General features: G+C 33.3%; 1 protein-coding gene across 3 annotated transcripts in view; it reads right to left on the minus strand.

Moving 5' to 3' along the window:
• Positions 1-894: 894 nt before the first annotated feature.
• Positions 895-27108, minus strand: part of SNTG1 (syntrophin gamma 1) — an 852347-nt gene continuing 826133 nt past the window's right edge. For all 3 annotated transcript variants that reach the window (XM_070481301.1, XM_070481302.1, XM_044744142.2), the window contains 2 exons: positions 25343-25453; positions 895-2326 (listed from right to left, as the gene is read on the minus strand). In XM_070481301.1, the coding sequence (XP_070337402.1) occupies positions 2168-2326; positions 25343-25453 (270 nt within the window). In that variant the 3' untranslated portion in view covers positions 895-2167. The remainder of the gene's footprint in view (positions 2327-25342; positions 25454-27108) is intronic.

Genomic DNA, 27108 nt, shown 5'->3' on the forward strand with positions numbered 1-27108 from the left:
TGTATATATATGTGTATATGTGTGTGTGTTGTACAAAGAGATATATACCCATATGTATCTCATTGTACACCTTTTCTTTTATCATACACATAAGCACATAGAAGATTACAATATAACAAAAGGGATATTTAATTATATTGCCTTTTGTATTTTTTAAATGGAGCTTTTACAAAATCTGACTAATTTTTTAATGATTACATTACACTTATGTAAAGTGTTGCCCGTAGACCAGATTATTGCACTGTGGACACATCGATGTTGCCCCAATGCAGGGTACACGAGATACAACTCTAGTTAGTAGCAGAGATTCTATAATGAACTGGCTACTACTGCTAAGAATCTTAAAGTAGATACTTAAATCTACTCTTTCTCCATAAGTTCAAAAGTGGCCTACCCACGCCTACTTTTGGTGGGCTTCTAATTTTAGAATATTGTGTTTAACTAATGCATAGCAAAAATCCCACAGTGTTGTCTTAATTTTGGATATGTATTTAGTTTTGTGGTCAGAATAAATTAGATTAAAACTGTATTGTTTCCAATTTGCCATAGTTCTTTTAATAAGATGTCCTAGATTCACCTTAACACTTGCCCAAGTACAATTATGAGTCTTCACTCTTTCTTTTCAAATTAATGTGTTTAATAATTAACCAGGTGTAAAGTGAATTAATAATTTATAATAATTATGGAAATAGTTTGATGTTAATTTCTTAACTTATAATGGTCATGCGTTGTTTCCACAAATAATTTTGTTTCCTTCTTGAGTGACTTTTTTTTCTTTTTAAAAAAAGAAAATCAAACCACTTTATTAGATACTGGATCATTTTCACAAGAAATATCTAATGTTTGATTCAGTTGGGAAAACGTGTGTTAATAAAAAATAATCTTTTCTTTTTTAATAAGCATCTGATTGTTTAAAAGCAGACCTCAGGACAGCTTCAGTGAAGGACAGAGAATGTTTCCACGTTACACAAATAGTTGTGCGATATCTGGATCTAAATCGTGTGCACAAGGTGCTTTCAAATTCCCAGCCTCTTCACATTTACCTTCCTAAGAGACGATACCTAAATAACCCATGTAGTTTGGCATTACGTAATCACTTTCTATGACATGGTAAGATACAAATTTTAAATTTTATTTTCAGATCTCACCTTATTTTCTCAAAAAATATTACAAAATGGACAAATGCCGTTTACCGATAAATAGTAGCTTTGAGACTGCTTTCTAGGGACATTTCAGTCCACGATTAACTAGTAGGGTTAGGATTACAAAGAATTGTTTCTCACACCAAATTTGTTGATATAATTTTCTCTATAAAAGTTTTTGGGGGGTCACCTAAAATTTATGAAACTTTAGTTTCATAATAAATACCATTAGGTAAAATATAAATCTCCTTAAATGAAGGGAAGAACAAGAGGTTCACAAATGTTTCCATCATTCATAATTAAATTAACAAATTTTGGCATATGTGTTTGACACTGGAAGCTAATAAAACATTTAGTATCCATGATCCAAGGGAGAAATAGCCCATTTCACACATTGTGTCTCATAAGTCAATGTAATTATCCTTTGGCAATTCTTAGGAATATTTTACAATAAGGTAAACAAAATTGAAGTGCCAGTGTCAAATGATGGAATGAGAATACAAGACAAAAATCTACATCAGCAAATTAAACTGCTTTCTTCTTTGATGAGATTTTTTTCATCCTAGTCTCCTTGCTGCCATATTTTTTTGTCCCCTTTATTTACTCATAATACAATGATAGGGCATTAGTTCATGATCTGGCCCAATATGTATTTGTCATACAAAATAATCTAAAATACAGAAATAACCATTTAATTGCTATTTTTATTTATAGGTAGCTTACGATTTTTTATATTATTTACATACTTTACATCATTCTTTTCTTTCCATTTTTGATAAAAGCAGTATACTGGTACAAATCAACTGAGTGAGAAGAGGTTGTTTTGTTCATTTAGGATTATTCACAGATGCCTTCCAAAAAATACATGTTTTGGAGATCCCTAATGACTCTTTTTTTCTGCTGAAATTTCAATTTGACTTCACTGTTGACTTGGTGACATCATGGTTTCTTTCAGTGTCTAAAATGATTAATAGATTTATTCTGCTTACATAGTCATGGTAAGTGGCAATGCAAAACTAAGTATGTCAAGTCATATACTTTGCTTTGCTTGTAGTACTAGAGCTGGCAGTAGCAGAAGCAGTAGCTTGACTGCCTAAAAAGAGAGGGTCCAAACAAGCTACCTTGGCAGCAAAGAATGAATGAATGCAGTGAAGAACAGCAAATAGATTTGAAAATTCCAGCTCCTAAAAAGGAAAGAGAAATGAATCACATAATATAAAAATAAATTCCTTTAAAAAATTGATAATAACTAAATAACTAGATAATAACTAGATTTTTTTTTCAAGTGCAATAAACTTAACTAGAATCAATTATATCTAATGTGTGGAAACTGTAGATGTTTTTACTGAATATGTAAATTTCATATGTATTTCAGATTTACTTCAAAACATGGTGGTCTAAGGGCTAGAATGACTAAGCATTTTTATTATCTGTTAAAGTCATTTCAATATTAATGAATACTATATAGAAATACATTTGGCCAGATTAAAATTTTATTCTTAATAAAGTACAAGTAAAGAGAAACATGAGAGTAGCTTAAAAAGTATTTTTATTTCCTTATGCACACTTCAAATGATAAATTTGGATTAGAATAATTTTAAAAATATTCTTCACTGTTTTCTAGAATAAGTTATTATCTGTCACAGGAAATTGAATATGAAATACTGAAAGCAAGAGGATATGAATGTTTATGACACTAGGAGCCAAACAGTTCCAGTCCAAAAAATAATCCATGCATTAATTTTAAATTTAATTTATTTTAATTGTTGTAATTAGTTGTTTAAAAAATCAACTTGAACCCACCAATTGGATTTTTAGAAATATGTATCCCGCTTGGATACTGAAGGAAATTTGTAGCCCACCTACCAGTGGCAGCCAAATGATATTTATTACAATGAAAACAGGAAAGTTCTTTCAAACCACAAATGATGTCAGACTAACTGTAAAATCATGAGGTAATATGAAGGATAGAGTTTTAAAAGCTGTCAGAAATATTTTTACGAAAAACCATCAATAGTCCAATTAAAATATTTTAATTCCAAGAGAATTGAGAGAAGACATACACTTATGTGCTTAACAAAGTCTATATGTAAACTTATCACAAATAGGATAACTAGAGGGTAATAAATCATACAAAATTTCTGACAAAGTTGTTTCCATTTCATTACGTATTTGTAATAAAGGATACAGAATTACCATTGATATGCACATTACTGACTGTTTGCAATGTATACTATATGTGCCAATGGAAAATATTACAAAATATCCATTCAACAAATTCAACCAATAGAAAATATTCTAACATCTGTTATGTGCCAGGGATCTACTTAAATAAAATAATTCACTTTAGAAGTATTTTCTCAGGTCATGCAATAGGCGCACAATACAATACAATATAGATTCACAGTTATGTCAATATAGATAAAATTGCTATACTGTCTCCATAATTCTTTTCAACTTTTCAGTATTTCATCATCAGTTCCCTATGGCAGATCTTGATTTATTCCAGAGAAGAGCAAAGATTTGATTTAACTATTCTAATTTCCTGAAATATTTCCATCTAAAAGTGATTTTAGTTACTTCATCATAGTTATCTTAGAAGATTTATTGCTAACAATACACTTCATTGGCGCTATGATATATTACTGATCAGCTAGCAGGTTTACTCTTTCCTTAATTAAACCCTCAAATCCTCTGTTCACCTCTTCATTCTTTGTGCAAGCAGCTTATTTCACTTGTAGATTTTGAGTACTTACTGTGTCAACCCATATTAAGTCCACCAGATATGAAAAGAGTGGGAAAGTTTTAGAAAACATGAGATGTGCCTGTGTACTATTAAAAAGTAAAAAAACAACAAAAACCATGCAACACACTCTTGGTAAAGAGGAGAGTATTGCTGAATATTGCTACTGGGCAAAAAATATAACAAATAACTCTTTGTCAAAAACAATTCCATCTCATCTTTTTTAAATTGGAGATATATCTTGGTTATCAAAAACAAATATCTAAATATACAGTAATTTGTGGAAATATTAATATTTTAAATTATTCTTATATTGTCATTTATGTAAATTATTTGATGTAGATTAAGACTTTAAAATTTTACACCTTCTTTCAGGTAAATGAGTGTTAGACAGGAAATAATAGGTAATTAGAAGATAAAGCAGTGGGCAGAGATGTGTTCACGTTTGGCCCTTGATTCCAATGTCAGCTCATCTGTCCTCTGCCTCAGTGGCCAACTTTGGAAATCATATCCACTCATAGGCTTCAGTTATCACTTTTACATAAGCTAGTACCATTCTCTTACTCATTTCTGATGTGAATCCTAGACCTACATGCCCATCTATCTATTGAGCAGCCACAGATGACTTCCACCAACTTATTTACTATCTCCTTGTAATAAAGCTCTGCTGATCCCCAGAATCTCTCTAAATGTAAGTTCTCTTCAAAATTTAATCACTTTTTAATCAATATTTATTGAGTGCTTACTATGCATCTAGTCTTTTTGTTTGTTGTTGCTTTGTTTCTAGTGAAAAGATAGAGTCGTGAGCAAACAACAGACAAAAATTAGTTCTGGTGGGACTTACCTCCTAATGGCAGGAGACAAAGTAAAAGAACATAAATAAATTAAATACAATATTTCTGAATATTACAATAAGTGCATTCAAGAAAATAAAGGAGAGAAGAGAGCAAAGACTGTGGGAGGGACTGTGGGATGGGAACACACACATTGCTATGTGGGCAAAACCTGAAGGGCACAAAGGAGCAAATCATTTCAATGTTTGTGGGAAAAACATTCCAGGCAGAAGCGTAACTTCAAAGGTCCTAAGGTAGAGACATTCTAGGAAAGTCTGAGAAAAAGGAAATAATGTTATTATGGCTGGAATGGAATGATTAAGGAGTAATTAATAAGAAATGATGTCAAAAAAAAACACAAGCTAAAACTTACAGTGTTGTATGGATGCTTTATGACTTTTACTCTGAGTGACATAGAAAACCATTGGAGATCTTTGAGCAGAGAAGCGACAAGGATTGACATAAGTCTTAAAATGATAATTCTGGCTACACTATTGAGAATGAGCTGTTGGGGAATAAGACTGAAAGAAAGGAGAGAGCTTAAAAAATTTTTCAATAAAAAAAGGGGTGAGATTTGAAAGTAAAATTAAGTCAAGAATGATTCAAAGATCTTTAGTTGAGCAACTGGAGGGAGCGAGTTATCACTTACTAAAGTGGAGGAATTGTGGGAAGAGCAGGTTTGGCACGAAGCATCAAAATTTTGGTTTTAAACATGTTAAGTTTGAGAGAAAATTAGACGTACAAGGGGTAAATAGATAGCTGTATACATTAATATAGGTTTAAGGGAAAAATCAGGTTGGGTATAAAACTTTAGGATCTGTCAGCATGTAGATGACAGATAAAGCTGTGGTCTGAATGAATAGATCAAGATGTGGAAGGTATGTAGACAAAAGTATTAAAGTCTTATCCCTGGGATGCTAAAATATAAAAATGTAGGAAAGAAGCAGCAAAGAAAAGAGAACAGTAGTTGCTGAGGAAGTGATAGAGAAAAACAGATTCTGGTTAAATGACAACTGGAAATCAACCATTGGATTTAGCAACTTGAAGATCAGCTTTATCCTTAACAATAGAAGTTTTTATGGAAAAGTGGAAGCAAAAGATTCATAGAAATGAGTTCATAAGTAATTGGGTGGAAAGGAATTAGAGAATGAGTACAGATAACAACCCTTTAGAGGAGTCCTGATATTTTTCCCCCTAAACAAGCAAAGAAATGGTTCAACAGATGAAATCAAGAATTCCTTTTGGCTGGCCTGGTGATGTAACAGTTAAGTTCATGCACTCTGTTTCAGTGGCCCAGGGTTCGCTGGTTCAGATCCAGGCACAGACCTATGCACCCTTATCAAGCCACGCCATGGCAGGCATCCCACATATAAAGTAGAGGAAGATGGGCACAGATGTTAGCTGAGGGACAATCTTCCTCAGCAAAAAGAGGAGGCTTGGTGGTGGATGTTAGCTCAGGGCTAACCTTCCTCAAAAAAGGGGGGGGCAGAGAAGAATGTTCTTTCCAATGTTTAAGAAATTAGATAACACATTAGACCACATGGACTTAACAGATTTATACAGAACTTTCCACACAAAGGCAACAGAATAAACACTCCTGTCAAGTGCACAAGGAACATTCTCCAGGATGAATCATAGATTCAGTCACAAAACAAATCTTAGTAAGTTTAAGATTGAAACATATCAAGCATTTTTCTGACCACAGTGGTATGAAACTAAAAATCAATTACAAGAAGAAAACTGAAAATTCACAAATATGTGGAATTTAAACAACATGCCACTGAACAACCAATGGATCAATAAATAAATTGAAAGAGAAATTAAAAAATACCTTTAGAAAAATTAAAATGGAACTACAACACACCAAAACTCAGGGGATGCAGCAAAAACAGTTCTAAGAGGAAGGTTCATAGTGATATATATTTACCCTGAGAAAAAAGAAAAACCTCAAACCAATAACCTAGCTTTATACTTCAAGGAACTAGAAAAGGAAGAATGAACAAAGCCTAAAGTTAGTAGAAGAAAGGAAATAACAAAGATTAGGGAAGAAATAAATGAAATAGAGAATAAAAAGACAATAGAAAGATCAATAAAACTAAGAGCTGGTTCTTTATAAAAGTTAAACAAAATTGACAATCCTTTGACTAGACTCACCAACAGAAAAAGAGAGAGGACTCAAAAAATAAACTCAGAAATGAAAAAGAAGACATGACAGCTGATATCACAGAAATACAAGGATACTACTACAAACAATTATTTGCCAAAAGATTGGACAACTTGTAAGAAATGGATAAATTTCTACAAACACATAACTTTCCAAGGTTGAATCATGAAGAAATAGAAAATCTGAATGACCATTTCCTAGTAAGGAGATTGAATGATTAATCAAAAAGCTCCCAACAAATGAAAATTCAGGACCAGGTGTCTTCACTGGTGAATTCCACCAAGCATTGAAAGAAGAATTAATATTAATCTTTCTCAAACTCTTCCAAAAATAGGAGGGCACACTTCCAAACTCATTACTCTAATACCAAAGCCAGACAAGGCCAACACAAAAAAAGAAAATTACAGCCCAATATCCCTAATAAACATAGATGCAAAAATCCTCAACAAAATATTATCAAACTGAATTCAACAAGACATTAAAAGGATCATGTAACATGATCATGTGAAATTGATTCCAGGGATGCAAGGATGGTTGTTCAGCATTCACAAATTAAACAATACAATACACCACATTAACAAAATGAAGACAATAAAAATCAAATGATCATCTTAATAGATGTGGAAAATCATTTGACAAAATTCAACGTTATGCTAAAAACTCTCAAGAAAGTAGGTTTAAGTGGATCATAACACAACATAATAAAGGCCATATATGACAAGCCCACAGCTAACATCATACTCAATATTGAAGAGCTGGAGGCTTTTCCTCTAAGACCAGGAACAAAACAAGGATGCCCACTCTCACCACTTATATTCAACATAGTATTAGATCCTATCCACAGCAATTAGACAAGAAAAAGAAATAAAAGGCATCCAACGGTAAAGGAAGAGATAAAACTATTGCCAGATGACATGAGACTATAGAGAAACTGTACAGACTCCACAAAAACATTGTTAGAACTAATAAATGAATTCAGGAAAGTTGTAGGATACAAAATCAACATCCAAAATTCTATTGTGTTTCTATGCATTAATGATGAACTAACAGAAAACAATCCAATTTACAATTGTATCAACTAGAATAAAACACTCAGGAATAAATTTAGCCAAGGAGGAGAAAGACAAGTACACTGAAAACTGTAAGCTGTTGATGAAAGAAACTGAAGAAGACACAAATAAAAGGGAAGATTTTTATATGCTCATGGATTGGAAGAATTAATGTTAAAATGTCCATACTACCCAAAGCAACCTACAGATTTAATGCAATTCCTATCAAAATTCCAAGGGCATGTTTACGGAAATAGAATGAAGAATCCTAACATTTGAATGGTATCACAAAAGACCCTAAACAGACAAAGGAATCTTGAGAAAGAACAAAGCTGGAGGCATCATGCTCCCTGATATCAAACTTTAATATAAACCTTGAAAAATCAAAACAGTACAGTATTGGCATAAAAACAGACACATAGAAAAATGGAGCAGAACACAGAGCCCAGAAATAAACCTACAAATATGTGATTAATTTACAGTAAAGCAGCCAAGAATATACAGTGAGGAATGGACAGTCTCTTCAATAAATAGTGTTGGGAAAACTAGCCAACCAAATCCAGAAGAATGAAACCAGAACACTATCCTTACCATACACAAAAAATAACTCAAAATAGATTAAAGACTTGAATGTAAGACCTGAAACCATAAAACTCCTAGAAGAATACATAGGCAATAAGCTCCTTGACATCAGTCTTGGTGATGATTTTTTGGATCTGACGCCAAAAGCAAAGGCAACAAAATAAAAAATAAACAAATGGGACTATATCAAACTAAAAATCTTCCACACAAAAAATAAAATCATTGATAAAATGAAAAGGCAATCTACCTAATGGAAGAAACTATTTGCAAATCAAAAATCTAATAAAGGGTTAATATCCAAAATATATAAAGAACTCATACAACTTAATAGTGACAAAACAAGCAATCCAATTAAAAAGTATGTGGAAGATTTGAATAGACATTTTTTAAAAGAAGACATACAGATGGACAACAGGTACATGAAAAGAGGCTGAACATCACTAATCATCAAGGAAATGCAAATCAAAATTATACTTCAATAAAAAAGGCCATTTTACCATCCTTTAAACTTTAAAAATAAATATTAAAATTTTAATTCATATTTTATCACATATATTTTTAAACTATGTACAGTAAAAGTAAGTGTCCAAATTTAAAAATTCAAAGAAAGAATATAAAGTTTAATAAAAATATCTAAAGTATTTTTCTTGAGGATATCACATGGTTGGATGTTTTTTAAACTTTATTTTCTAATCTCTGCCTTTTGTAATATTTAATCTATTTACTTTAGATGTAATTTTACAAAATAAAATTTATGTCTATTGTTTGCTATTTGTTCACTATATATCTTAGTCTTTTTTATTTCTTTATTCTTCCATTACTGCCTCTTTTATGTGTAGCTCATATCAACAAATTTAATTTCAATAGTATTCAAAAAATTGTTCCAATATACCTCTCTTACCTCTCCCTTCCTTTATGCTATTGCTATACATATTACATCTTTGTAAATTACAATACCAGTGACACAGTTTCATAATTATTTATGTACTTGTCTTTTAATCAGTTAGAAGAATTACAAACAAAGATGTATTTATGCTGTCAATTATATTAATTATGTACTTACCTTTAACTGTTAAAGAATTAAAGAAATCTTAATTTCTTAATGTGGATTCAAGTTACTGTCCTTTCATTTTATTCTGAAGAACACTATTTAGTATTTCCTGTAGTGCAGATTTCTAGTGGCAAATTCTTTTATTGTTGTCTAATCTAGTAATGGCTTAATTTCTTCTTTTTTTTTTTTTTTTGCTTGAGGAAGATTAGCCCTGAGCTAACATCCATGCCAGTCTTCCTCCACTTTGCATGCAGGATCTGGAATGCCTCCACAGCGTGGCTGATGAATAGAGTAGGCCCATGCCCAGGATCCCAAACCCTGAACCTGGGCCACTGAAGCAGAGTGTGCAGAACTTTAACCACTCAGCCACAGGGCCAGCCCTTTCTTCTTCATTTTTGAAGGAGAATTTAGCTGGATAAAGAACTCTTGTCTGACAATCTTTATTTCAGCTCTGAAATATGTCATTCCAATGCCATCTAGCCTCCATGGTTTATTACGAGAAATCATCTGTTTCCCTTATTAGTGATGCCATGTATGGTTTTAGCCATTTTTCTCTTGCTACTTTCAAGATTCTCTGTTTTGAGCTTTTGGAAGTTCAATCATGATGTTTGTTTCTTCTTGTGTTTATCTCCCTTAGAATTCACTGAGCTCCTGGGATGTGTACGTTAATGTTTTTCATCAAATTTGAGAAGTTTCAGTCATTTTATTTCTTTAAGTATTCTTTCTGCCCTTTCTCTGCTCTCCTAAGATTCTCATTATGCATATGATGGTACACACCATGCTGTCACAAGTTTCTGATGATGTGCTCATTTTATTCATTTATTGTTTCACTGTTCCTTAGACTGGATAATCTCAACTGATCTGTTGAGATTGAGATGTATTCAACTCATCAAGTTCTCTCATTCTTTCTTCTCAAATTCAAATCTGTTGTTTAATTCCTCTATAGAATCTTTTATTCCAGTTATTGCACTTTTAAACTACAGGGTTTCATTTGATTCTGTTTATTATTTCTATTTACTCATTGACATTCTCCATTTAATGAGACTTGCCATACTTTTACTTCTTTGGGCATGGCTTGCTTGAGTCCTTTGAACATACATGCAGCAGACAATTAAAAGTTTTTGTCTAGTAAGTCCAACAGCTGGACTTCCTCAGGGAAAGTTCCTACTGACAGCTTATTTTCTCATATAAAGACCAAAATTTTCTGATTCTTTGAATGTATCACAGTTTTTGTTTAAAATTGAACATTTCAAATAATATACTTTAGATATCAGATTCTCATCCCTCCCGTAGGGTCTGCTATTGTCACAGTTTGTTATTTTGTTGTTTTTCCCCTGCAACTCCCTCTTATTTCTTAGTGACCTTCCTGGAGAAATTCGTACTTCTGTAAAGCCTATATCTTTTGTCCATGTGATCAGTAGAGTCTCTGCTTGTTTAGCTTAGTGGTCACCCAATGATTTGAGACATACTTTCTTAAATAACTTGAAGCAATTGCTTCCAACTTTTCCATGGGGACTTGTGTGTATTTCTTGATATTCCTTCAATGGTCTGGCAGTTTACAACTCTTTCTAAGCCTTTACTTCCTTCTTTCACAGGGTCATAAGAGCAGCTGTAGCTGAGACATTATCACATCTTTCCCTCAGGGTCACACAGCCCTGGACTTCCATGTGTCCTCCTAGGCTGACAGGAATATATTGGAGTTTTACAAAGACCGTTATGGATATCTCATTTCTCAGATCTTTATAAGTTTTTCTGTAGCTTGTTTGCCATACCGGTATCAGTAACTCAGAGAGCTATAATCTTAAACATTTGCTGCTAATTGTTTTCAGTAAATACCTTGGGGTAGGGCTTTTCCCAATGAGTAAGGTCTGAGTAGTGTCAGGTAATGACAAGCACTGCAAATGGGCTTTCCAAGGAGTTTCCAGATTGAATAATTACAATTATTTGTAATTTTCAGCTTCTGGACTCCTAGTTTTCACAGCTAATGTTTTCTAGGCTGCTCATTTTCAAGGTGATAATGGAACTCTGGAGACGATGATAGGAATAGGGCAAATTAAAATTCCACAAAGCTCTCTGTTCTTACCATAATTCACTTCTTTGTTTTGTTTTTAATAAATGTTCTACAGTTATTGAAAACATTTGGTTAACTTCCAGAGTTAGAAAAAGTCAATTCTCATAATTTTGACCATTTTCTCATTGCTTTTCCAAAAATACAATTTCAGAAGACCTTATTTTGCCATTGTGAAAATTCAACCCACATTCACATTTGATTTTTTAAAATGCCTTAAGGTACAGTGATTTGCAAAAATGATATGGTAAATAAATATCAATTCATTTGCATTGCGATGTTTATTGGCATAGACCAGATTCCAAGCTATTGTTTGTGGATCCTTCCATTTTACTCTCTTCATCTATATTATGGGTTGCTAAGAACAACAGCTTATAACTCTTTGTGATTTGGGTTATTGGTTTATTATTTATCTCTATCTCTTGACTTCCATTACAGGGCTTGATAAATAAAAATAGAAACTCATTTAATTGCCAATTTGTACTAAACTGTTTATTTTCAGTCTCTTAAGTACTTCTAGGATCTTGATATAATGTAATCTTGTTTAATAATGTCTTGTGTCATTCCTTCAAGTTAATTTAAAGAAAATAAGATATATATGTAACAAAAAACTGAAAAACAGAGTAAGTTCCCCCAACTCCTGTGTAAATCCCCATGACTTTCCTTAGTATTTCTGACACTTTTTCTACAACCCAAAGGTTAATTATTATTTGGAACTTTTCATCTTCTAACACCTTTAGCAACTCAAGCAATCATGTTCACTCAAACTATGTTTCTTGTTAAATAAGCTCTGGTTATAATGCATTTGCCTTGTAACTGAGAATGTACATCTTTAATATTAAAATAAAGCAAGTTTTATTAAAATTTATCTACTTATTATCACATGTGGCCAGATTTAAGTTCCTCCTCTAAACCATTTTACCACTTTTTAAGTCATTTTCAAAAGAAAAGAAGCATTGTAACAGCCTTCATATTGAACCACTTTTTCTGACCCATATTTCAAGGGCTGGCTCACCTTATCTTTTATTTATTTTATTGTAATATCTTTGCCATGTAAAAATTGTATATATGTAAGGTGTACAGCTTGATGTTTTGACAAATGTATACATTGTGAAAAGAGCATTGCAATCAAGCTAGTTAACATATCATGACCTCTATATAGCTACTATAGTGAGGAGTAGGGGGAGATTTTATTTAAGATCTATCCTCTTTGCAAATTTCAGGTATAAAATACATTATTGTCAACTATCATCACCACACTATGCATTAGATCTCTATTCATCTTGCATAACTGAAACTTTGTACCCTTTTACCAGCATTATCTCATTTCCCCTTCTCCCCAGCCCCTGGTAACCACATTCTTCTCTCTGCTTCTACAAGGTTGACTACTGTAGATTCCACATATAAGTGAGATCATGCAGTATTTCTCTTTCTGTGTCTTCCTTATGTCACTTAGAGCAATGTCTTCCAGCTCCATCCATGTTGTCACAAATGGCATGATGTGCCTCTTTTTCAAGGTTGAATAATATCCCATTTTTTATACATACCACATTTATCCATTCATCCACTGATGTACATTTAGGTTGTTTCCATATCTCGGCTATTGTGAATAAAGCTGCAATGAACATGGGAGTACAGATATCTCATCAAGATACTGACTTGATTTCATTTGGAAATATATTCAGAAGCGGGATTGCTGATATTTTGGTAAATCTATTTAATTTTTTGAAGAATGTCCATACTGTTTTCCACAACAGCTGTACTATTTTACATCCCACCAGCAGTGTACAAAGATTCTCTTTTCCCCACATCCTTGCCAATGTTGTTACCTCTTGTTTTTTTAATAATATCTATCCTAACAGATATGAGGTGACATTGTGGTTTTGATTTGCATTTTCCCAATGATAGTGATGTTAGACAGTTAAATTTCTTCTTTTCAGAAGTGTCTCTCATTAGGTATTTTTCCATTTCTTAATTGAGTTATTTGTATTTTTGTTATTTGAATTGAATGAGTTCCCTATATATTTTGGATATTAACTCATTATTGGATCTGGTATGAAAATATTTTCCCCATTCCATAGGTTGCTTTTTCATTTTTTTCAATAACTTTCTTTATTGTGAGGAGCTTCTTAGTTTGAGGTAGTCCCACTTGTCTATTTTTGTTTTTGTTGTCTATAATTTTGGTGTCATACCCAAAAAATTATTGCCAAGACCAATGTCATGAAGCTTTTTCCCTATGTTTTCTTCTAGAAGTTTTATGGTTTAAGGTTTTACATTTAACTATTTAATTCATTTTCAGTTGATTTTTATGTATGGTGTGAGATAGAGGTCCAGTTTCATTCTATTTGCATGCATATATCCAGTTTTCCCAGCATCATCTGTTGAAGAGCCTATAATTTCATTGTGTTTTGGGAACTCCTGTCAATGATCAGTTGACTAGTAATGTGTGAGTTTATTCCTGGAATCTCTGTTCTGTTCTATAGTCTAAATGCTTGTTTTTATACCAGCACCATACTGTTATCATTACTTTGTAATATAATTTGAACTTAGGAAATGTGATGTCTCCAGCTTTATTCTTCCTGCTCAAGATTGCTTTGGCTACTTTGGGTCTTTTTGTGATTCTGTATGAATTTAGAATTTTTGTTTTATTTCTGTAAAAAACCTCGTGATTTTGATAGGTAGTGGATTGAATCTATAGATTGATTTGGGTAGTAGGGATATTTTAACAATATTAATTCTTCTGTCATTAACATGGGGTGTCTTTCCATTTATTTGTGTCTTTTAAAATTTCCTTCATCAATGTTTTATACACTTCAGTGCACAAATCATTCACCTCTGTAAGTGAATTCGTAAGAATTTTTTTTCTTTCCATTGCTATTGTGAATGGGACTGTTTTCTTAATTTCCCTTTCAGATAGTTAATGTTAGTGTATAGTGACACCACTGATTTTTAATGCTGATTTTGCATCCTGCAACTTTTCTGAAATTGTTTACTAGTTCTACCAACTTTTTGTGGAGTCTGTAGGGTTTTCTATATGTATATGATCATATCAACTGAAAACAGAAATAATTTGACTTCTTTTTCTCAAATTTGGATGTCTTTTATTTACTTTTCTTGACTAATTGCCCTGGGTATAATACATGTTGAATAGTAATGACAAGAGTGGGTATCCTTGCTTTTTTCCAGGAGTTTTCCAAGGAGAAAAGTTTTAAAGTTTAGGAGAAACACTTTCAGTTTTTCCGCATTGATTATGATGTTAGCTGTGGGTTTTTCAAATGCAGCCTTATTACGTTGAGGTATGTTCCTTCTGTATCTATTTTGTTCAGAGTTTTTATCATGAAAGGATGCTGAATTTTGTAAAATGCTTTTCTGCCTCTATTGAGATGATATGTGCTTTTTAATCTTTTATTCTCTTAATGTGTTGTATCTCAATGCTTGATTTTCATTACATTGAATCCTCTTTGCATCCCAGGCATAAATGCCACATTATAGAGGTATATGATCTGTTTTTTTATCTGTAGTTTTTTTGTTTGTTTGAGGAAAAATAGCCCTGAGCTAACATCTGCCACCAATCCTCCTCTTTTTGCTGAGGAAGACTGGCCCTGAGCTAACATCCATGCCCATCTTCCTCTACTTTATCTGTGGGATGCCTGCCATAGCATGGCTTGACAAGCGGTGCCATATCCACAACCGAGATCCGAACCAGCAAACCCTGGGCTGCCAAAGTGGAACGTGGGAACTTAACCACTGCACCACTGGGCTGGCCCCAGTATCATTTTAACATGCTGTTGAATTCAATTTGCTAATATTTCACTGAGAATTTTTGCATCAATTTGCAACAGGGGTATTGGCCTGTAGTTTTCTTTTCTTGTGTTGTCTTCATCTAACTTTGGAACCTGGGTGATGCTGGCCTCATAAAATGATTTTAGGAATGTTTCTTCTTCTATTTTTTAGAGGAGTTTAAGAAATATTGCCATTAAGTCTTCTTTGAATGCTTGTTAGAATTCATCCATGTAGCCTTCTGGTCCTGGGTTTTTCTTTGTCAGGAGGTTTTTGATTACTGATGCAATCTGCTTGTTTGTTATTGGTCTGTTCAGAATTTTTATTGTCTTCTTGATTCAATCTTCATAGGTTTTATGTCTCTAGGAATTTATCCATTTCTTCTAGGTTATCCAGTTGGTTGGTGTATAATTGTTCATAGTAGTCCTTTATGATCCTTTTTATTTCTATGTCCATTGTAATGTTTCCTCTTTCATTTCTAATTTTACTTGTTTGAATCTTCACTCTTTATCTCAATCTGAGTTTTTCATTTTTTTCTTTTCAAAATGACAGCTCTTAGTTTTATTGATTTTTTCTATTGTTTATTTGTTCTCGATTTCATTTATTTATGCTATAATTTTTATTAGTTCCTTCCTTCTGCTCTTTTGGATTAGTTTGATCTTCTTTTTCTAGCTCTTTGAGTTGTAAATTGTGAGATTGAGATCTTTCTTCTTTTTTAATGTGGGAACTTTCTCTCAGTGTTGCTTTTACTGCCTCCTATAAGTTTTGGTAAGTTGTATTTTCATTTCCACTTGTCTCAAGGTATTTTGTGTGTGTGTATGAGGAAGATTCACTCTGAGCTAACATCTGTTGCCAATCCTCCTCTTTTTCTGCTTGAGGAAAATTAGCCTGGAACTAACATCTGTGCCAATCTTCCTCTACCTTGGATGTGGGATGTCTCCACAGCACAGCTGATGAGTGGAGTAGGTCCACACATAAGATCCAAATCTGCAAACGTGGGCCACCAAAGTGGAGCACACAGAACTTTAACTAGTTGGGCATGAGGCTGGTCCCTCCATTTGTCTCAAGGTAGTTTTTAAATTCCCTTCTAATTTCCTCTTTTACCCAATGGGTTTTCAAAAGTTTATTGTTTAGTTTCCACATATTTATAAATTATTCTGTTTTTCTTCTGTCATTGATTTCTCGTTTCATTCCAGTGTGGTCTGAGAAGATACTTGGTATAATTTCAAATTTCTTAATTTTGTTAAGACTTGTTTTGTGACCTAACATGATCTATTCTGGAGAATATTCTGTGCACTTGAGAAGAATCTGTATTTTGCTGCTATTAGATGAATATCCTGCATAATTAGATCCATTCGATCTATAATGTTATTCAAGTCAGATATTTCCTTATTGATTTTCTGGCTGAACGTTCTATTCTGCACTGAAATTAGGGTATTGAAATCTCCTACTATTATTGTATTGCTTTCAATTTCTTCCTTCAGATCTGCCAATATTTGTTTATATATTAGGTGCTCTGATGTTGGGTACATATATACATTTAGAATTGTTATAGTTTCTTATTGAATTGACCTCTTTATCTTATATAATGCTCTTCTTTGTCTCTACAGACAGTTTTTTACTTAAAGTCTATTTTGTCTGGTATAACTACAATATTGTTTTCCTGATTTCATTAAATTATCTGTGTTCTCTTGTAGCTCATTGAGCTTCTTTAGAACAGTTATTTGAAATTCTTTGTCAGGAATTTGTTGATACCCATTTCTTTGGTGTTGATCACTGGAAGTTTGTTCTGTTCCTTTGGTAGTGTCGTGTTTCCCTGATTTCTGTTGTTCATTGTTTCCTTGCTTTGGATTCTGTGCAGTTGAAGAAGCAGTCACTCATTCAGACTTTATGGATTGGCTTCAGTAATGAAAGGTCTTCACCTGAGAAAGAGGGAGGGAGTGCAGGGGGCATTACCTGGGGAGTGTGTGGGAGTAAGCTTTTACACCAAGTCTAGCAATTCACAGGACATCATGCGCAAGAGCATGTGGCATTTGGAGGAGGTGGACAATGGCATGTAAGCTCTAGATCCTGGGATCCATATCCACAACTATGTGGCCCTCAGTGGCAAAAACGTAAGAGTCTGCTGTGGCTGCAAGGTCTGTTGGGGTCCTCAATGATACCTCTGTGTGCAGCAGCAAGTGTGTCTGGGCAGGTGGGGGCTGGGCCCTGTGGCATGCAGTGATAAGGGTTGAACGGGGCTAGCTGCAGGAACACAGGTGGCTGTGTGTGTTGTCCACAGGCATATGTTTGGTGGTTGGCTTGCCTCTTTTAATTTTGATGAGAAAAACATTTCTCCACTTTTTACTAATTTGTTTCCACTAAGTTATAGTTTTTTATTAGCAGCAGTCTTAACTTCAGAAATATATCATAAAGACAGGATTTTGAAATGTAACACTTCATTAAATATAGTCTATCCCAGAATTTTCCAAAGAATTGCAAATTCCTCTCCATTCTGCTTTAATTCTTTGATATATGGGAGAACATAATGATGGCATATAAGTGAAATCTCTCAATGACCTTTCATAAATAATTCAACAACGTGTCACATGAGTTGTTAATAAATGGGTATATTCTTCTGCCATCAATAGATTTGGAACGAGGATACATAAAGACAAAGTTTTAAGTATTATTTTTTCTACACAAACAGGATGTTTTATTTTTGACAGAAATATATGTAAAATATAGTCTTAAATCCCTTTAAAACAAACCCAGACTTGATAATTAGATCTTAAGTACTCAAATATTTCATTCATAATATGTCTGGTGAAAGCTTTGCATTTAAATGACAATTGATGTGCTTAAGCTATACAAAGCCTAGTGAAATTGTTTTAAATTATTATCCCCAAATCAGCAATAAGCAAAGTACAAAATAATAGGCATCATGAACTACTTAGTAAAACCTTGAAATACCATGAAAAACTATCTTAAGGGACTGGCCCTGTGGCACAGCAGTTAAGTTCACATGCTCTGCTTTGGCAGCCTGGGGTTCACTGGTTTGGATCCCAGGCATGGTCATATGCACTGCTTATCAAGCCATGCTGTGGCAGGCATCTCACATACAAACTAGAGAAAGATGGGCACAGATATTAGCTCAAGGCCAATTTTCTGTAGCTAAAAAAGGAGGATTGGCAGTGGATGTTAGCTCAGGGCTAATCTTCCTCAGGGAGGAAAAAATCTTAATATTAACATTTTTAGACATCATTCACAGTTACTGATTTGCTTACCTATATAAAGTCTGGTCAAGAGGGATAAAAGGAAGAAATACAAAGGTTAACTTTGATAAATTGATGCTATTTAATATTTCCAGGATTAAAAATGTTCTGTTGGATAATAACTAATGGAGTGAAAGAAGGGGAGGCAAACAACTTTTTGTAATGCAGGCAGTGGCCTCTACCTGAAGTGCTCTTGGTTTACAATCTCTCCTTAAATAGAATCTATTGCAATTCATAATCCAACAGCAATTTAATTTTATTTTAGATTTAAAATTGAAGCTGAAAATAAAATGTTTAAATCTTAAATTAAGTTAAACTCATTTAAACCATGTAAATTCCTCTCATACTTTTTTTTTTTGTCTCCACTCTGATTCTGCAAAGGACTTTTATTTTTTTTAATTTTTTTTAATTAATGTTATGATAGATTACAACCTTATGAGATTTCAGTTGTACATTATTGTTAGTCATGTTGTGGGTACACCACTTCCCCCTTTGTGCCCTCCCCCCACCCCCCTTTTCCCTGGTAACCACCGATCAGATCTCCTTGTCAATATATTAATTTCCACCTATGAGTGGAGTCATATAGAGTTCGTCTTTCTCTGACTGGCTTATTTCGCTTAACATAATACCCTCGAGGTCCATCCGCGTTGCTGCGAATGGGACACTATAACTCCTCAGTTGAGGGAAACAATAGAAAGAATAAACAAATGGGACTTCATCAGACTAAAGAGCTTCTTTAAGGCAAGGGAAAACAGGATTGAAACAAGAAAACAGCCCACTAATTGGGAAAAAATATTTACAAGCCACTTATCCGACAAAGGGTTAATCTCCATAATATACAAAGAACTCACACGGCTTAACAACAAAAAAACAAACAACCAGATCAAAAAATGAGCAGAGGACATGAACAGACATTTCTCAAAAGAAGATATGAATATGGCCAATAGACACATGAAAAGATGTTCATCATCGCTAATCATCAGGGAAATGCAAATCAAATCTACACTAAGATATCACCTCTCATACTTTTTACTCTTATGAAATCCACTGTTTTATTCAGTCAGATACGCAGTAGAAAGAGAGTAGAACCACGAATTATATTGCAGAGAACTTATTTCACAAAATAGATGTATATAACTAGGTCCCTACCTGTGCAGAATCTTTCCCACCAGATTCTGTACAGCTATACGTACAGGAACCATGCCCATAATTAACATTTAATTGTCAGATTTTTGTTATATTTCTGTTACTATTTCATTGGGGTTGTGGAAGATGAGAAATCAAAAATCAGGCTCACTATACCAATTATTTTTCTTTTAGAAGTGGCATTAATAATACTTTAAAAATAATATAGTTATACTTTGGGGATGATGGAGGAGGAGTACTTTTCCCTTTTATTCCCCCTAAGTATAATAAAAAAGCCTTGGACATCATTCTAGAAAACAAGCATAAAGAGGGAGGGAAGAAGGCCAGCAGGCTAAGGATCTAGAGACACCAGGACATGAGGAACAACATCATGGTGAGTTCTCTGGGTTTTTCTTTTTGCATCATATATTGCAAAAAAGACAGTAGAGAGGCTGGGAACCCATAAATGCAAATGAGTGCAGACAAAAAAACACAAAACTCGAGAGAACTTTACTATCTCTAGCCATGTGACCTGAAAATAGACAGTCTGGAAAGGCAGAAGACTTGTATACACTAATTACTTTATTCTAGCCAAATGCTACAGAAAAACTGTGGCCTCACTCAACTCCCACCAACAAGGTCCTAGTAAGAAGCCTAGACTTCTACTCTTTCCAAGCTGAAATGAGATCATATCCTGGGCCATAAAGAAAATGTCACCTAATCAGAAAAAAAAAAATAAAAAGAAGTGAAACCATACAGAGCATGTTCTCTGAGCAACTGGATCAGATTGTATATCAATTCTAGAAATATAACAGGAAAATCCCCCAAACTTGGAAACTAGACATCATATTTCTAAAAAAAAAATCCATCTGTCAAAGAGGAAGCCCTAAGGGAAATTAAAAACAAGCAGAATCGAACGAAAATAGAAATACAGCATATCAAAATTTGTGGGATGTAGCAAACGCAGTACTATGAAAGAAATTATAGCACTAAATGCATATGATAGAGACAAGAAAGCTTCAAATCAAGAATCTAAAATTTCACCTGTGAAATTAGAGAAAGACAAGCAATGTAAAACCAAAGCAACCAAAAATAAGCAAATAATAAAAATAAGAGCAGAATTTATTAAATTGCTTATAGAACACAATAGAGAAAATCAATGAGAAAATAATCCTGATTCTTTGAAAAATCTCTAGCAAGGCTAACATAGAAAAATAGAGAGAAGGCACTAATTAGTAATATCAGAAATGAAATGGGATATCATTACAGAATCTGCTGATTTCAAAGTGCGAATATGGAAACACCACAAAAAAGTCTACACACATAAATTTGACAACTTAGATAAAACTGATCAATACCTTGAAAAGTAAAAATTACTAAACTCATCTGATAAGAAGTAAATAATTTGAATAGCTGTCTATTCAGTTAGCTGAATTCACAATTTAAAAATATCCCAAAAATGAAACCTAGTGGCCCAGATGGTTTCACTAGAGAACTCTACCAAACCTTCAAAGAAGAATCAAGAATTCTGTACAATATCTTCCAGAAAATAGAAGAAGAGAGAATATTCTCAACTGATTTTCTAAAGCCAGTTTCATCCTGATACAAAAACCAGTTAGGAATAGTACCAAGAAAAAAATAAATAAATAAAACCTACAGACTAACACCTCTAATAGACATAAAGGCAAAACTACTTAAAAAATTTTTAACAAATATAATTCAGCAATATATGTAAAGAATTACACATCACTATTAAGTAGGGTTTATTCCAAGAATGCAAGACTGGTTCAATATTTGAAAATGAGTTTTTACATTTTGCTGTTTAACAAGCAAGACATCACCTGATAGCCATTCATAACAAAACCTTTCAGAAAAATAGAAATAGAGGGGAATTCATTCAACTTGAGAAAAAATTTCTATTAAAGCTCTAAAGCTAACACCATATTTAATGGTGAAAGGCTAAATGTTTTCCCTTAAAATAAGGAATGAATGAAGAATGTCCACACTGACCATTGTAATTTAACATAGAAATTAAATTTGTAGCCAACACAATAGACATGAAAATGAAAGTAAAGTGATATAGATATGAAAAAATATATATATATCTGCCCTCATTTGCTGTTTTAATGACTTGTGTAGGTGAACCCAAGGAATCTTGAAAACAAAAATGGGGGCCGGCCTGGTGGTGCAGCGGTTAAGTTCACATGTTCCGCTTCTCGGCGGGCCGGGGTTCGCCAGTTTGGATCCCGGGTGCGGACATGGCACCGCTTGGCAAAAGCCATGCTGTGGTAGGCATCCCATGTATAAAGTAGAGGAGGATGGGCATGGATGTTAGCTCAGGGCCAGTCTTCCTCAGCAAAAAGAGGAGGATTGGCAGTTGTTAGCTCAGGGCTAATCTTCCTCAAAAAAAAAAAATGATATTTTTCAAGATCTATGGACTAAAAGATAATGCTCTCAGGGCCGGCCTGCTGGTGTAGTAATTAAGTTTGTGTGCTCAACTTTGGCAGCCTGGGGTTCACCAGTTTGGATCCTGGGTGTGGACCTACACACCGCTCATCAAGCCATGCTGAGGTGACATCCCACATAGAAGAACTAAAAGGATGTACAACTAGGATATTCAACTATGTACTGGGACTTTGAGAAGGAAAAAAAAGAGGAAGATTGGCAACAGATGTTAGCTCAGGGCTAATCTTCCTTACCAAAAAGTATAGAAAAATGTATATATGTATACAGTGCTGTCACTTGCTGAGTATTTTTGTTGTTTTACTAAGATTATTTTCCACTTAAGTTAAAATTTAATTAGACTGTTATTTATACTATGTAATTAAAAGTGTACAACTGTCAACTATCATAAACAACTATAAATGCAAAGCACTGTCCAATAAAATAATGGGTAAGGAATTTGGAATCAGTGGAGGGACAAAAACAACATTCCAAAAATACATTATGAAAATTGCTTAATGTTATACTGATGTCTGCATTTCGCTTCAACGTATATCTACGCAAGATAGATTGATGGATGGATAGAGGGATGGATAGATAGATATGTGATAAAGAAGTATAGTGAAATGTAAATGATAGAATTTAGATAGTGTGCATATGGGTGTTTATTGTAAAATAATTTGAAATAGCTTGAAAATTTTCACAATAAAATATGCATTCATTCATCTTATTGAGTGCCTTCTATGTACCAGGCACCAGGGATATTTATTCCTTATATTTTCCCTGCAAGGTAGCAGTTGTAATTTGGTGATAAAATTGCCCAGGTAACATAGCTAGGCAATGGTAAAGAAGAGACTAATTCAAGGCAACCCAATTCTAATTTTCTTTCCACTGTGTCATATTGCCTATTCCCTGGTTTTAAAAAAGTGATGTTCTAACAGAGGAAATGTTGAATATTCAGACGACACCAACTTCAACCATAAGCCATCCTCATGATACATGAGTCCCATAAGTCCAGTCACGTGATACATGCTGGCATTGTCCTTACTGTTCTCCTGTGGTGGTACTTTTGAGGAATGCTCACAAGTTGCATTTATAAAAGTTATAAAGTAGTTACCAATTATACTAGTTTTAATTCTTACACGGTTTCCATGATGCCAGCAGTGGTGATACACGCCAGAATGGCTAAAGAGTTCTATAGACCTGGCCACCATTCAGATGGGTAGGCGCCATTTGTTGTTTAACAGTCTCCATATTTAATTCGCTATTTTCGGTGTTGCCCACAGACGTATTATGATTCCTCATTTTCTATGGGGAGATGGTGACTTTAAAGAAAGTCTGGTAACTCATCAATTGTCATATCTTCTCATTATTTTTAAGATTGCTCTTCTCACTATTCCTAAATTGCTTCCTATAAGTTCAAGAAACATATTCAACAAATATCTTTTGAAACTACCTCTTAATGAATGAAATTATGAAATATTGCTTAAAAACACTCTAACAAGAATAAATGATATCTTAGAAGCTGACAGGTGACTAATAATTATAAAGTTTAAATAAATATAATTAGCTGCATATATAATATATGCTACATTAAATTGAAGTCTAAATCCTATAATTAATAGTCATTTCATTGCATTTATCTTTTTTGCTTCAGGTTGTCAGCTAAGAATTTGTAAGCACACTAAAAAGTATTAGAAGAAAAGTAACATTAAATGCAATACCATTGTGAGCAACTAGTGGTTGAGGTTTTACACTAATTCTAAGAACACAGAACTGAAAATATTAGCATCATTTACCAGTGTTAGAATATGTCCTATGTTTTGAAAGGCTGAGATATCTACCAAAAGCTAATGAGAGATAATTTTGGACAATAGTAATGCATTTTTTTATAGTATCAGTAAAAGTCACTTTAAAAAGCAGTGTAAGTGGCTGGCACAAATGATTGATCAATGGTAGTCAAAGAGGAAAAGAGGAGGAGAAGAGGCAATAGATGGAGACAAGGCAGCTCCATAGACAGTTCTAATTTTAGGGAAGAGGCAACGATGGAAATGCAGATTTCAAAATTATGAGGAAAGTTAAATAAACAGAGTGGATAAAGTAACCAAGGTCTTTGCCTAAGCTGACAGGAGACAAGAAGAAGAGGAGATCAAGTGTAACAATGATTCTTTAAAAAAACGCAGCAGGAAAGAAACCAGCAAAAAGGAGCTGTATCCACAGTTCCCTCTTTAAACAACCTGCATCTTACTACCTACAGAAGAAGTAGTAAGATAATCCATAAACAAACATAAGACAGGAATGGGGCATCTCAGAGAGATTCAGACAAAAATCCAAGAAGAAAAGTTAAGAGAAAAGCATTAGCAGATGTATAAGCAAGAAAGGAGTCACCTTGTTAAAAGAATGAGAGTGTCTGACGTAAATATAGAGCAGTGTTACAAGAGACTTGCACTAAAATATCAGACAGGGCTACTACTTGAAAGGCTTTGAATGTTAGGCTCAGACTTCCCCCTCTGAATTTAAGTAAAGAATGGACCAAAATTATGGCAATTTTATTCAACAGTTGAGAAACTATAGTTGGGTTTCATTTTCATTGAATTAATTTTGCACTTTGGTATTTGTTATTTATCCTTTCCTCCACACTGGAATAAGATACTTATGATTTGTTTTAACTCAAACATTGCTATTGTGAATTTCATAGTAGGGTAATAGAAATAATTCACATTTTCAATATTTACAAAGATATATATTCCTAAAAATAAAAACAGTAAATCTTTCTGATGAATTAAAAACAGCATAGTTAATATATTTCCGAATACTGAACATCTGCATGAGACATAGCAAAAAGTCATTCATTTATTCATTTTACTTAACACAAAATGACAAGGGGAAAACATGGAATTAGTTGTAAGTAATTTAAGTGATGCCTTTCAGTGGAAATTTGCCATTAAAATTTTAAAGTGAATATATTTTTTTGGCTATCGGGATTATTCCAAGGTAAATAGAGACTATGTTTTTGCTCTTTTGGTTTTCCTAAATTTTCTCCAGTTTGCTTCTTAACTGGCAATAATGGCATTAGATGTCAGCCGTGTGATGAATTTATTGGGTTTACCTTTGCTTCAATCTGTTTAGTATCTGGGTTCTGAAACAAAAATTTGATTTTGCTTTTGCCATCATCTGAAGAACCTTTCAGCTGAGAAAACTTATACCTCCAAAGTACAGCCTAAAGGGAAAAAAAGAAACATAGGCAAGTCAATGAAATTAATATCTGCATTCAAACCGAGAAATAGTCCTCTTTGAAGTGGTAAAAGTTAATCAAATTAAGTTAGTACTATATCCCAGATATTAAAAAGTAAATTAAAATATATTTATCAAAGGCTTTAAATTAGTATTTAATATGTCCCTTAATTTTCAGAAATAACTTTTGTACCCATGAAATAATTATTTAAAAATATATGCATATATAAATCAATTTGAGCATCTTGACTTATATCATCATGAAATAAGACCCAGCTCACTTATAACATATGTCTATGCCAATGAATAAGTAAAAACACTTACTATTCATTTCCTTCGTTTTAACATAAGAAGTGATGAGGTGATTTTAAACTGATAACTCTGTAGATTATTCTGTAGAACTTGCTCTTGAAGCTTAACCTAATAATCTGTAGCTTTGTTAACATGAAAGATCAGTCTGAATAAATAATTACAACAAAAACTTAAATGGTGCTCTCATGAGATTGAACTAGAATAAGAACTATTGCCATCAATCCATAATATCAAAGTCTATATGATTATTTGATTAAAAGCCACCTTCCAATATTGCAGCAACAAGTTTAGATAGTATACAATCTAAATGAGAACTAAAACACTAATTAAAAAGTAACCATCAGCTTATTGTTTGAATATACAGTGATATGGAACCCCACCAACACATCCTAAGACTTTTATGTGAGTGGGAAGAGAAGAATTCTTTGAACTGTTGAGAAAAATTGAGAAGATAGTAGAGAGAATTCTTATGTGCCAAACAACCAGTTTCCTTTATTATATCTAACTTTAATATGGTATATTTTCACAGTTAATAAACCAACATTATTTATTAATATTATTAACTAGAGTCTATTATTGATTTGAATTTCCTTAGTTGTAACCTACTGTCTTTTTCTGGTACAGGATTCCATCCAGGTTACCACATTACAGTTATTCATGGTGTTTTCTTAGGCTTTACTTGGCTGTGAAAATTTCTCAACTCCTTGTCAGACTGCCTTTCACAATAGAACAATACTGGAAAGGTATTTTGTAGAATGCCCCCTATTGGAATTTGCCCAATATTTCTTTCATGACTAAAGATTGCCAAAGAGTTTTTAGAAATGAAATAAGACACTGTAGTTTTAGTCAATAATCCCAATGTATACTTCTGAGAGGTTTCCATTAAGAGATATATTATGGTGGAGTGTATTGTGTGTTTATTAAACTTTGTTAGGTAGTGTTAATATGATTCAATAATTCATTTAACCATAAAGCTATGTGAAGAAAAGAATGATTTTCTATGTCAATTCCATTTCTTGTTACTCTATTATTTATTGAAGTATTTAATAACATTTTGTGTGGTTTCAATCTTTTAAAATTTATTACTACTTGGTTTGTGTCCCACCTTATGGTCTGTTCTGGAGAATGTTCTGTATGTGCTTGGGAAAAATGCATATTCTGTTTTTGTTGCAGAGAGTGTTCTATGTATGTCTGTTAGATATGATTGATTATAGTTTTGTTCAGATTCTCTATTTCCTTATTGGGCTTCTGTTTGGTTGTTCATTCCATTATTGAAAGTAGGATATTGAAGCTTCCAACTATTGTTGTAGAATTGTCTGTTTCTCCCTC

Source organism: Equus asinus, chromosome 12 (assembly GCF_041296235.1).
Source record: "Equus asinus isolate D_3611 breed Donkey chromosome 12, EquAss-T2T_v2, whole genome shotgun sequence".
NCBI lineage: Eukaryota > Metazoa > Chordata > Mammalia > Perissodactyla > Equidae > Equus > Equus asinus.